The following is a 13,159-nucleotide window of genomic DNA, read 5'->3' as shown; positions in this document are numbered from 1 at the left end:
AAAAAAATGGGCAAGTTACAAACTGTTTTCGCCTGTGTCTGCGCTGCATTTTGTGCCACATGCTGTGTGCAGGAATTGTAAATTGCCTCTGCGTATCGGCTTTTTTGTAATATGATTTACCCAAATTGATGCACTAAGAGGCTGAATGAGTAATCGGAAAGCAGCACAAGGAAATCAAATACAACTCTTAATAACTCATTCCGTCCTAAAGCCAGTGTCAGATCCCAGTATGCTCAGTACATTCTTAGGTCAGATCTTTATTTTCAGCAGAGGAAGGGAAGTGTTCTATTCCGGATATATGAAGACCTTTCCGACTTCCCAGCAATTGGTCCCCATCTGTCCTGCTATAACCTGGTTATTCTGTCCTCTGGCTCATGTGCAGTATATCCGCGGCTCTACGCTTGGAATACTGGTTGTGGTTGACCCAGGATCGGATGTGTAAATCTATGAAATAGATGACTTCTGAAGCATTGTGAGATTTGGCAGGATCTTCCACATTGACCATTTGTTCTCAGAACAGCAGTGTCAGGCTTGGCAGTGCCTGAGTTTGCAAGTACCAGGATCAGGGTGGGAATGAGTAATGCAAAAAAAATATTCAAGTGACAGATTTAATCGGTTTAAGTCCTGGTGATTGATTTTTATACTTTTTTTTTCTTTTATGCTTTGAGCAGACCTGAAATGTTGAAGTGGCTGGAATTCAGTTCAGGGTCTGAGGTGGAGCATTTCCACTTTCCCCGGAGTCAGTCACATTAGAATAATATTTGTTTTTCGGCTGTGTCACAGCAACAGTTAAAAGCCATCCAGAGGGCAAGGGCAGGCCTGTATGGAAGGTATAAAGCAAATCCTCCATCTACTCTTTAACCAAAGTCTCTGGTGACTTATTCAGAGAATTAAGACCTCCACAAACAGATCGCAATGATTTACTTAAAAGCTGAAGTCGCCACTTTCATGCTCCTTTATTGTGTTCGGAGCATTCACACATATACATATTTCATGGTGATAATTAAAAAAAAAAGTATTGTTATAAACCTGATATGAATGCAAAATAAAATTCCATAATTTATAATGCATTGATTGACTGCAGTGTTCGGGCAATTTTTCTTTTCTTAAGGTGACCACATGCATTAGAACTGAACCATTAGACCGGCTATCTAATGTGTATGGGGATACCTCCACGATCTCCAGATGGCAAGGGTTGTGGGAAAGAAGGATCAGGCAGTTTGATTCCAATATGACCGATCCCTTTTTCCTAAGGAGATAGAAGCTGCCGGCAGAAGTGTCTGGCTGCAGCTTTTTCCCTTTCCTGAACACATGTCCGCTCTACAACATATCACAGTACCTGCCCAGTGAATGAGATTTAACCAAATGTCAACCACATGCTGCATAAAAAATCCACGACTGTCAATTTATGCTGCAGATCTTCACAATGGATTTTGTGCTTTACAAAATGTTGCTGATTTTTTTGTTATAGCTCTTGACACATCTGCTGATGTTACATGTCATGTGGATGTACGCTAAATAGTTAGCAGTCACACCAAATGTTATAAACAGCACGTGATACACATATACGGCTTTGTTCACATGGAGATTTTTGTAGAGTTTTGGTTTTTTTTGTGGTTTTTTTTTTTTTACAGCTTTTTGATTGGGCAATGCCTCATTTGAATGGATTCAATCAGAAACAGGGAGTCAGTTTTCCCAGCATGAGTCATCATTAGAACTACAATTCTACTCACTGTAAAGTCCCTGGCAGGGCGAAGGAGCGGAGCAGTAAAGTCAGAAGTTGAAGAGGTGGATGACTCGTGCATGGAAGAGATTTCCTGTCTGTACATGGAAGGATTCAGCTAGTCAGTTTGTATCACATGATGTCATATACCTTATGGAAAAAAAGAATTAGCTGGGTAGAAAGGCAAAATTAGCAATTGTAAGTACACCGTGCTAAATAATATGATGACTGAAATGTACTAAGAGGATAAAAACGTGGATGGGAGGGATTATTTAATAGGATGTGTTTCCAAGAAGGATTTTGGAGGAATCCATTGTAAAATAAATCATAAAATAACTCAAGTGTGAACATAACCTAACATTGGTGCCTCCAATTTCATAAGTTTTTTTTCTACATTGAGGTGTGTTGGAATAAAACATGGAAACCGTTTATTTGGCGGCAAGGTGATTATATTAATCCTTTAGGAGACAATGACCGGTCCACTTATATGAACGCCAGCTAGAGCGGATACATGTGCTGGTATAGTCAGTCAGTCTTACCGGACTTGTCTCCTGGGATGACCACATTAGAATGGAGTTCCTTGTGAAGATACCTTGCAAGTAAAGAAAAGATGGACACAAGTGGAAAGCTATAGACTAGTGACCAGACCAATTAACCCATTCCAGTCTGTACATAATAGTGCTTTATGTCCTTATTGTACATAATTTGTAAGTAATATTGAAACGTGATGTTTAATTGTTGTGGCGGAAGAATTTGAGCTCAAGATTGTAATATTATTGAGGTGGGTGGTTCAGTATGAAAATGTGGGAATTATTTGGTTGAAATAATCTGTATTTCATAGACACCATCATACCTGGTACCCAAAATTAAGTTTTAGCTATAATTATCACAGTCTGCGGAATATTTTACATTAAAAACCTTGGCTTTTTAACCTTGGAAAAACAAATGTAGCTAAATGACTAGAATCTTATATGCTTGCAGCAATTTTTACTTATCGCAAATTGTGGTTATCATGTTAGGAGACATCTATCAGGAAATGACGCGGCTGGCGAGAGCGCGGGGCCAGCTGTGCTTGTTTTGGCCCGTGTGGTCCTGATGAGATTGGCATTATATAGACAATCTTTTCTGCTTTGCACTAAGTATTATTGCACACATGAGGAATGCATTTAAGCTATGAAAAGGATCTCTGAGACTATTTACCGTCATTTTCGAATTTCACAGGAAAAAGTCATCCATTTTACAGCATTATTAATAATGTTTTCAGCATTACTGCCAAAATGTCACTTGGATACAGACTCCCACACAGCCCGGTGCCGTGATGTGAGGCCGGTATATGCTTGTCTCCTTAAGTGATTAGTTACCCAGGGATTATCTAAACAAATGACCTCATGCACATTGGGCTTTTAAAACCTAATATGTGCAATTTGTAAATCACACTCTTACTCCAGCTATTCCTATTACATAAAATGGAGCCTTTTTATTTTATTTTTTTTGTACTAATAAAGCCACCACATGTGTAGGAATCAGAAAGTGCCAGCATATACTGTGGTGTTGTAGAGACTGTATATCAAGTCACAATTGTCGCTCCCTCCAGTGGGGATCACAGTTCAGTTTTCATATCCTAGGCACACGCCTGCGGGTCACGTTGAGTTCAGGTTATGTGTACACGACTTCTTTTCGATGCTGGCATTGTTGTTGAAGCAGAAGATGCTTCACGAAAACGTTGGCTTTCCTAACGTCACGTGGGGTGGTTTTACCGTTCTTTTGCTTTTTGGTTGATTTTTTTTTTTAACATGCTATACATAAAATAGTGGCGGCATCCAAGTAGAAGCTGCCAGCCAGAAGAATAGACTGATCACTTCTTTTAACCGCTTAATGGCTTTCGAAGCCTGAAGTGGTTAATAAAATTGACAAAAGACTAATCATTTGCAAAGCAAGTCATTTTTACATTGCTATGCATACGTTCATTTTTTAATGTTTTTGTTTTTAGCAGTTTGTCGCGCAGGTTCCAGGCTGAATCTGCCCGAAAAAGATGTCATGTACACTTACCCTTATGGGAATAGCTAGGCTACCTGGACAAAGCCAACACAGGAATATGAAAATGGTGTAAAAACCTTTTTTGTTGTTGCCCTGGATTGGAATCGAAGCAAACCACATTTCTTTATACTGTATGTTAATGCCCACCAGGTCTGGGGTGAGGGGGGTGCATAAAAAGACATTAAAAAATGTAATACAAAGAATTACCATATAACACAAGACCGTAAGCACATGCTATCAGTTTATGGACGTTATGGAGATAAACTCAAACTTGTAAATACAACTAGTGCAATTAATGAGTATCTTTGAGGGGTGGGGGACTCGGACCCAGTGGCCTTTGGGAGAGAGACAGAGCATTTCAAGCATGATGAATAAAGTAGAGGTAGTAATGATTTGGATACAAGTAAAATGGATTGGTCATCAATTCCAGTCTTGAGGAGAAGAGGTCTCCTTTTGCGTTTTTGGGAGGGCATAAAATGAGAAGAATGATGAAAAAAGGAGGAAAGCACCGATTGGTAATAAAGGTTAGAAAAGAGTTGTAGATTGGTTTTCTAATGGGGCTCAAGTAGTGATGGGTAAATTCTTTTTTTGCGAGAGCAAATTTCCACCCAAACCATCTTGATTATCATAATGTTTTGTGTTGTATAAGGTTAGATTGTGACACTGAACTCCTCTGAGTGGATTGGCAGTAAATCACAGTGAGTATTCACAAGCTACATGGAAGATCTGCTGCTCTCACTTCCTCCAGATGTATATGAAGGTCGGGAGAGTGAAGCCAGTGTTGATTGGCCTCAGGGATCTTTTGACAAAACAATCCCTAGGAGAGCCAGTGCCGACACCGCTGGAACAACGCTGGCACCTCAGATGAGTATAAGTGTTTGATTTATTTATTTTTTTTACAGCGGGTTGTCCAAAAAGTTGGCTTTCCCTTTTAACTCTAATGTGGAATGAAGTCATACAGCTGCCTGGGTAGGATTGTCATACCAGATGGGCATGGAAGGCCTTAGTCCTGATCTAGGAAATTAGGCCAAAAATAAACTTGTGTGTGTATTTACGGGTGGATGAGACTAAAGTGGTAGACTCTGCAAATTATAATCAAACACTTATATTCTCAAACCAGTTACTCAGTTTTGTATTCACAGAATTCTAATTTATTTTCATTGACTGTTCCTCAAAGGTGGTCCGGTTGAGAAAGTTGGCCCAGCAAGTCGCCAATTGCAAGCAGTGCATTGAACGCTCTACATCTCTCATTTCCCAAGCAGAGTTGTCTCTAAAGGAGGCAGATCACGCTCGCTTCCTCCAGTCCGCAAAAAGCATCACAGAAAGGTAAAGTGATTTTGCTTCATTTTCTACTTTATCTTAAAACTGTTTTCAGCTTCAATATAAGCAACTGATGCAACATTCTTTTTTTCTAATTCACCAGTGTTTGGCAGCCATGTTCATGTGTCGAAATGACAGATTATCGCCATGGGCGCATAAGCCAAGACAGGGAGAAAGCATACTGAACTATAGTATATACACAGATAAACATTTTTTTAACATAACATATCATTATGTCTGTTTGTATTATAGTTGATGGCTACTTTTGGTAGCAGATGATATATGGTGTACTGTTTCCAGTCTGCATCTTGTGTCTTCTACTTTAACATGGCCACCATTATTTTGTAGTCTACAACAGAAACTAAGTCTGATTTTGTTTAATGCAGTAACATGTTTGTAAGCCAAGATATGTTGGAAGGTTTTATGGCATATGTGTACAATTTATCAAGAAAACGTTCCCAGGAATTTTAAAGTTGGCCTTTTAAAGTCACCAGACTTGGCTCTTCAACCTATTGTTTTTCAAGATGAGAGAGAAAGATTTCAGCAGGGGAGACTTAGAAAAAAAATTTCATCACAGGAAGCTTGAAATTTATGGTAAAATCTAGTCTTAAATGATATCCTTGCCAATTTTTTTATTTCATATTTGTGGGTAAGAAAGGATATACACTTGAAGTTATGGATAAAGGAAAGTTTGTTGAAGCTAAAACTAGGGGAATTAGTCAAAGATGAAGATGACATAAAAGCTAATTTTACATGATCGCCTGAACTGTACATGCCAGCGACCACAGGACAAGCGCACAACAATCACAGCTTTTATGTGGACCTAAGGATCATTAATTCATTGTGAATCATCATAGTAATAGTCTTTATAGAGTTTACATATGCAGATGACTGCCGCATGTAAAAGGAAATGTAATGACGCTGCTTATAGGCAGATTAGTTGATTGTTGAAAAGCCTCTGAATAGGATTTCCATGTCACAGAGTAGTAAGTTCAACAATGACATTAGATGATTTATCGAAGATTGGCCATTGTTGTTGCATCTTTATGGAAAAAAGGAGACATAATTGTTTGCCAAAGATATTGCCTGGTTGAAGCCAAAATCAACAGTTGAGACTAAAGGGATTTTTATGGGATTGTTCACAAAATAACAAGTTATCCCCCTAACCATAGGATAGGGAATAACTTGGTGATCGCTGGCGGTGCAACCGCTGAGACATCCCATGATCCTGATATTGGTGCTCTGGACCCCTCTGCTGTCCCATCTAGAATGGAGCAGGGGTGCCAATTGTTGACCTATGCTCCATTCATCGTCTATGGAATTGCGGAAGATAGTTGATCTCTGAACTTCCACTGTCAGGCCCATTAACAATTAATGGAGCAGAGACTGAGCATGCAAACTTCCACTCCATGGGCTACGGGCTGTAGCTCCGCTGTCTATGGGTTATTGCTCCTACCATCATAGAACCATTTATTGCAATACCACACAGCTTATGCTCTTTCTGGTATTAAAAGAAGATCCCCCCCTTATTTGGCATTATCTTGACAATGACAGCATGTTAAAACCAAGGCCTTCTGGCCTTAAGTGAATTTCTGTTATACAATCTATTGAACATAAAGGGGCTGTCCGGCCTATTGATATAGATGATCTGTCTTTCAGATAGGTGATCAATACCAGATCTGCTTTCAGCTCTGAAGCCAACTGATTGCAGCCAGAGAACTGTGAACTGCAGCTGAGTAGGAGCTGGGCGTCAGTTTTCGGCATCAGCGACTACACCGCGAACAGAACTGATTTTGGCTGAACAGTTCGCTGTTTCCATCCCGCCAGCACTGGAGCTGAAAAGCTCATTTGTGGGAGTGCTGGGTGTCAGAGGCCCACCACTTGGATATGGACAACCTTTCCTAAGGATATGTCATCAGGCCAGGCAACCCATTTAGCAAAATAGATAATCTAGCATAAAAACTGATGCAGATGGCGAGTATTGAGAAAGCCAATATCAACCAATCTGTGTGCTTACAATTTTTAACCTGTTTTTGGGGGGAGAAAAGCTGAAATGTGATTGGTTGCTAACAGCAACACTGCATAATTTTTACACGTAAAGTCTGTTATGTGCAATCCTTTGGTGATATCTGATAATTCCGCTTCTTTGGCTAGGTCACATCCCAATGTGTACCCCATGTTCATTGGCCCCAGAGAGCCCATTAATGCACTTATTTCTGTTGTGGCTTTGCTTCCACTTTACCTATGTGTCCTGATCCTTTTTCACGTTGTCAAATATTTTCTGTATTCGTGGAAAAACCGCTCATGCTGAATTGGGAGATAACTACGTGTTGCGCCTCTGTTAAAACTTTTGTTTTTGTGTTTTTAGAGTTTCCATGGCAACTGCATCCTCTCAAGTGCTGATTCCCGAGATTAATCTGAATGACACATTTGACACATTCGCATTGGATTTTTCCAGAGAGAAGAAACTGTTAGAATGCCTTGATTATCTCACAGGTAAGACGGCGGTCAGCTACTATAATGTAATCATTCCAATGACAAACACTCATCATGATTCACTTTATTAGACTTTTCCTCCACACCAGGACATACTTTTTTTTGTCATACTGAGCAGTGTTTTATGTAGGGAACAGAACATTGGCCAGTGTCTGTAGCCGATTCTAATTTAGTAGTGCATGTAACATTATCCATGCCATTTGTAATTGCAGAACCCAACTTCACAGAACCTTTCCTGTTCTTGAAAGTCAAATTATAAGGAATTTAAAAGTCAAAAGCTCAAACTAAAGTATTTTTTTAAATCTACTGTACTTATAGAAAAGACATTTAAAGTGCGAAGTCACCTTAAAAAAATATACCTGTTTTATTTTCTGAAACATCGCCACTCTTCTACCTTTTGTTTGTTCTGGCAATACAGTATTATTTCTCCTAAATTGAATCTGTCAGTAAAATCAACCCCTCCCCAAAATCGTATTCAAGGCTTTCAAATGTTAATTCATTAACAGTTGTACATCTTCTATCTGTTTCTGCAGTCCTGAGAAATCAGAGTTTTAATTAATAATTAGTGTTGAGCATTCCGATACTGCAAGTATCGGGTATCGGCCGATACTTGCTGTATCGGAATTCCGATACCGAGATCCGATATTTTTGTGATATCGGGTATCGGTATCGAAACAACATTAATGTAAAAATGTGTAAAAGAGAGAATTAAAATAAAAAATATTGCTATACTCACCTCTCCGACGCAGCCTGCACCTTACCGAGGGAAGCGGCAGCGTTCTTTGTTTAAAATTCGCGCTTTTCTTTCCTTTACGTGAGTCCCGGCTTGTGATTGGTTGCGTGCCGCCCATGTGACCGGGACGCAACCAATCACAGCAAGCCGTGACGTAATTTCAGGTCCTTCAGGATTTTAAAATTACGTTCCGGCGTTGTGATTGGTTGCGTCGCAGTCACATGGGCGACGCAACCAATCACAGCAAGCCGTGACGTAATTTCAGGTCCTTAAGGATTTTAAAATTACGTCCCGGCTTTGTGATTGGTTGCGTCGCAGTCACATGGGAGACGCAACCAATCACAAGCCGTGACGTCACGGGAGGCTGGACACGCGCGCATTTTAAAATGGGCGCGTGTCCAGCCTCCCGTGACGTCCCGGCTTGTGATTGGTTGCGCCGCGATCAACCAATCACAAGCCGGGAGGCTGGACACGCGCGCATTTTAAAATTTTAAAATGCGCGCGTGTCCAGCCTCCCGGCTTGTGATTGGTTGACCGCGGCGCAACCAATCACAAGCCGGGACGTCACGGGAGGCTGGACACGCGCCCATTTTAAAAAGCGCGCGTGTCCAGCCTCCCGTGACGTCACGGCTTGTGATTGGTTAATGGCAGCCATGTTGCCGGGACGCGGACCAATCACAGCAAGCCGTGACGTAATTTCGTCACGGCTTGCTGTGATTGGTCCGCGTCCCGGCAACATGGCGCCGTGACCAATCATAAGCTGGGACGTCACTGGAGGCTGGACACGCGCGCTTTTTAAAATGGGCGCGTGTCCAGCCTCCCGTGACGTCCCGGCTTGTGATTGGTTAATGGCGGCCATGTTGCCGGGACGCGGACCAATCACAGCAAGCCGTGACGTAATTTCGTCACGGCTTGCTGTGATTGGTCCGCGTCCCGGCAACATGGCCGCCCTGACCAATCACAAGCCGGGACTTCACGTAACCAAGTAAAAGCGCGAATTTTAAACAAACAACGCTGCCGGTTCCCTCGCTGAGGTCCAGGCTGCGTCGGAGGGTGAGTATAGCGATATTTTTTATTTTAATTCTTTCTTTTACACATTTATATGGATCCCAGGGCCTGAAGGAGAGTTTCCTCTCCTTCAGACCCTGGGAACCATCAGGAATACCGTCCGATACTTGAGTCCCATTGACTTGTATTGGTATCAGGTATCGGTATCGGATTGGATCCGATACTTTGCCGGTATCGGCCGATACTTTCCGATACCGATACTTTCAAGTATCGGACGGTATCGCTCAACACTATTAATAATAAAATAAGGTATTGGGTGCTCTTGGCATCACAGAGCACTTAAGAATCTCCTACCTCCCAAGGTTGTTTCCCTGTCTAGCACCTCCCTCTTTAACTTGATTGATAGTCAGCTATTAATCAAGCTAAAAAGGCTGGCCCTGCGAGAGAAACCAACTTATGAAGGCAGAAGATTGTTAAGTGCTATGTTATGCTCAGAGCACTTAACTCCTTATTATTCAAAAAGATAATTTCTCTGGAATGCAGCAACAGATAGAAGATAAAAATATTTCAGTGGATTAACATTTCAAAGTCCGACATGCCCATATATATGGGGTTGGTTTGTGGAGGTTGATCTTACTGACAGATTCCTTTTAAAAGATGCAGAGGTGCAGGATTAGACACATGCAATAATATCATGAGTGTTTATTCTGACGAATAAAAGCAGATCTTTAAGCTGCCATTTCTATTGTTGATGATTATTATCATTAATTTATTCAATTGTAAGTCGATATTAGCTAAGTTTCTATGTACAGTCATGGCCGAAAGTGTTAGCACACTTGAAATTGTTCCAGAAAATTAATTAGTTCTCCCAGAACATTATTTCAATTGCACGTTTTCTTATACACATACAGTTGTGGCCAAAAGTATTGACACCCCTGCAATTCTGTCAGATAATACTCCGTTTCTTCCTGAAAATGATTGCAATCACAAATTCTTTGGTATTATTATCTTCATTTAATTTGTCTTAAATGAAAAAACACAAAAGAGAATGAAACAAAATGCAAAACATTGAACATTTCACACAAAACTCCAAAAATGGGCCAGACAAAAGTATTGGCACCCTCAGCCTAATACTTGGTTGCACAACCTTTAGTCAAAATAACTGCAACCAACCGCTTCCGGTAACCATCAATGAGTTTCTTACAATGCTCTGCTGGAATTTTAGACCATTCTTCTTGGCAAACTGCTCCAGGTCCCTGATATTTGAAGGGTGCCTTCTCCAAACTGGCATTTTTAGATCTCTCCACAGGTGTTCTATGGGATTCAGGTCTGGACTCATTGCTGGCCACCTTAGAAGTCTCCACTGCTTTCTCTCAAACCTTTTTCTAGTGCTTTTTGAAGTGTGTTTTGGGTCATTGTCCTGCTGGAAGACCCATGACCTCTGAGGGAGACCCAGCTTTCTCACACTGGGCCCTACATTATGCTGCAAAACTTGTTGGTAGACTTCAGACTTCATAATGCCATGCACACGGTCAAGCAGTCCAGTGCCAAAGGCAGCAAAGCAGCCCCAAAACATCAGGGAACCTCCACCATGTTTGACTGTAGGGACCGTGTTCTTTTCTTTGAATGCCTCTTTTTTTCTCCTGTAAACTCTATGTTGATGCCTTTGCCCAAAAAGCTCTACTTTTGTCTCATCTGACCAGAGAACATTCTTCAAAAAGGTTTTAGGCTTTTTCAGGTAAGTTTTGGCAAACTCCAGCCTGGCTTTTTTATGTCAGAAGTGGGGTCTTCCTGGGTCTCCAACCATATAGTCCCTGTTCATTCAGACGCCGACGGATAGTACGGGTTGACACTGTTGTACCCTCGGACTGCAGGGTAGCTTGAACTTGTTTGGATGTTAGTCGAGGTTCTTTATGCAACATCCGCACAATCTTGCGTTGAAATCTCTTGTCAATTTTTCTTTTCCGGCCACATCTAGGGAGGTTAGCCACAGTGCCATGGACTTTAAACTTCTTGATGACACTGCGCACGGTAGACACAGGAACATTCAGGTCTTTGGAGATGGACTTGTAGCCTTGAGATTGCTCATGCTTCCTCACAATTTGGTTTCTCAAGTCCTCAGACAGTTCTTTGGTCTTCTTTCTTTTCTCCATGCTCAATGTGGTACACACAAGGACAGAGGTTGAGTCAACTTTAATCCATGTCAGCTGGCTGCAAGTGTGACTTAGTTATTGCCAACACCTGTTAGGTGCCACAGGTAAGTTACATGTGCTGTTAATTACACAAATTAGAGAAGCATCACATAATTTTTCGAACAGTGCCAATACTTTTATCCACCCCCTTTTTTATGTTTGGTGTGGAATTATATCCAATTTGGCTGTAGGACAATTCTTTTTGTGTTTTTTCTTTTAAGACCAATTTAATTGAAGATAATAATACCAAAGAATTTGTTTGCAATCATTTTCAGGAAGAAACTGAGTATTATCTGACAGAATTGCCGGGGTGTCAATACTTTTGGCCACAACTGTATTTATTTCCTTTTTGTGTATTAGAACGGCACAAAAAAGGCAAATAATTTCACACAAAACCTAAAAAGTGGAATTTTGGACTGCTGTTTGTTTGCAAGCCTTTCCAGGTCACTCATATTTGAAGGGTGCCTTCCAAAAACAGCAATTTTAAGATCTCCCCACACGTGTTGAATTGGATTTAGATCCGGACCCATTGCTGGTCACTTCAGAGCTCTCCAGCGTTTTGTTTCCATCCATTTCTGGTTGGTTCTTGAAGTTTGTTTGGGGTAATAGTCCTTCTGGAAGATTCGTGACCTAGGACGCAAACCCATCTTTCTGACACTTTTATCTGGTTTCAGGTGTGTTAATATTAGGAAAAGTTGCCAACTCATCGTGTCTTGTAGTACATCATGCATGGAATAACGCTCTGACAAGCTTGGAGACAACAGGAAAAAACTGAGATTCCAGATTCTGGTTTTAATAATAAAAAGTTTTGGGTATTTATTCAAGCATTTAAAGGGAATCTGTCACCCCATTTTAGGCCTATAAGCTAAGGCCACTGCCATCGGGCTTATCTACAGCATTCTATAATGCTGTAGATAAGCTCACGATGTAACCTAAAAGATAACAAAAACTGTGCACTGCAGTACTTTGCTCTACCCTCAACACTGCAGACAAAGTACGCCTGCGCCGGAGCCGCGGCAGGAAGCAAAGAAGAGGTCGTCATCGTATGAAGATGGAAGGTGCCGGACACGGACCGCGACGCCCATCGGACCGGACCGAACCGGGACCGCCCCTGGGTGAGTATAATCTAACTTGTTTTTCTTATCTTTCAGGTTACATCGGCGGCTTATCTACAGCATTACAGAATGCTGTAGATAAGCCCCTGATGGCAGTGGCCTTAGCTTATAGGCCTAAAATGGGGTGACAGATTCTCTTTAAATATCCATGACAATCATACAGAGAGCAGGAAACCATATGGCAATGTGTTTTGAACTCAATCCAGTGTTCTTCCTCAAGGCCTGATGGAAATTTTTTTCCATCAATCCTAAACCAATGTGAATGGATGGATACCATAGGATAAAAAATCGCATGACATTTAAAATATGCAAAATTACAGAAAGAAACAAATACAAATAACAAAATCAGACAAAAGAATGTACCGTGTATACTCGAGTATATTCCGAGATTTTCAGCCCATTTTTTTAGGCTGAAAGTGCCCCTCTCGGCTTATACTCGAGTCATTGTCCCAGGGGGTTGGGAGGGGGAGCGGCAGGAGTAGCGGCTGTCTCATCATACTCATCCCCTCCTGGCGCGGTCTCTGCACGTCCCTGC

At 41.3% G+C, this 13,159-nt stretch overlaps 1 protein-coding gene across 9 annotated transcripts in view; it reads left to right on the top strand.

The window, feature by feature from the left end:
- The window catches only part of MID1 (midline 1), a 596,642-nt gene that overhangs the window by 531,194 nt on the left and 52,289 nt on the right, over positions 1-13,159 (top strand). For all 9 annotated transcript variants that reach the window (XM_077294751.1, XM_077294749.1, XM_077294747.1 and 6 more), the window contains exons 5-6: positions 4,938-5,086; positions 7,449-7,576. In XM_077294751.1, coding sequence (XP_077150866.1) covers positions 4,938-5,086; positions 7,449-7,576 — 277 coding nt within the window. The remainder of the gene's footprint in view (positions 1-4,937; positions 5,087-7,448; positions 7,577-13,159) is intronic.

This window comes from Ranitomeya variabilis, chromosome 3 (genome assembly GCF_051348905.1).
Source record: "Ranitomeya variabilis isolate aRanVar5 chromosome 3, aRanVar5.hap1, whole genome shotgun sequence".
NCBI classification, from domain to species: domain Eukaryota; kingdom Metazoa; phylum Chordata; class Amphibia; order Anura; family Dendrobatidae; genus Ranitomeya; species Ranitomeya variabilis.
The sequence above is the reverse complement of the archived record's forward strand: the minus strand, read 5'-3'. Positions and strand labels throughout refer to the sequence as shown.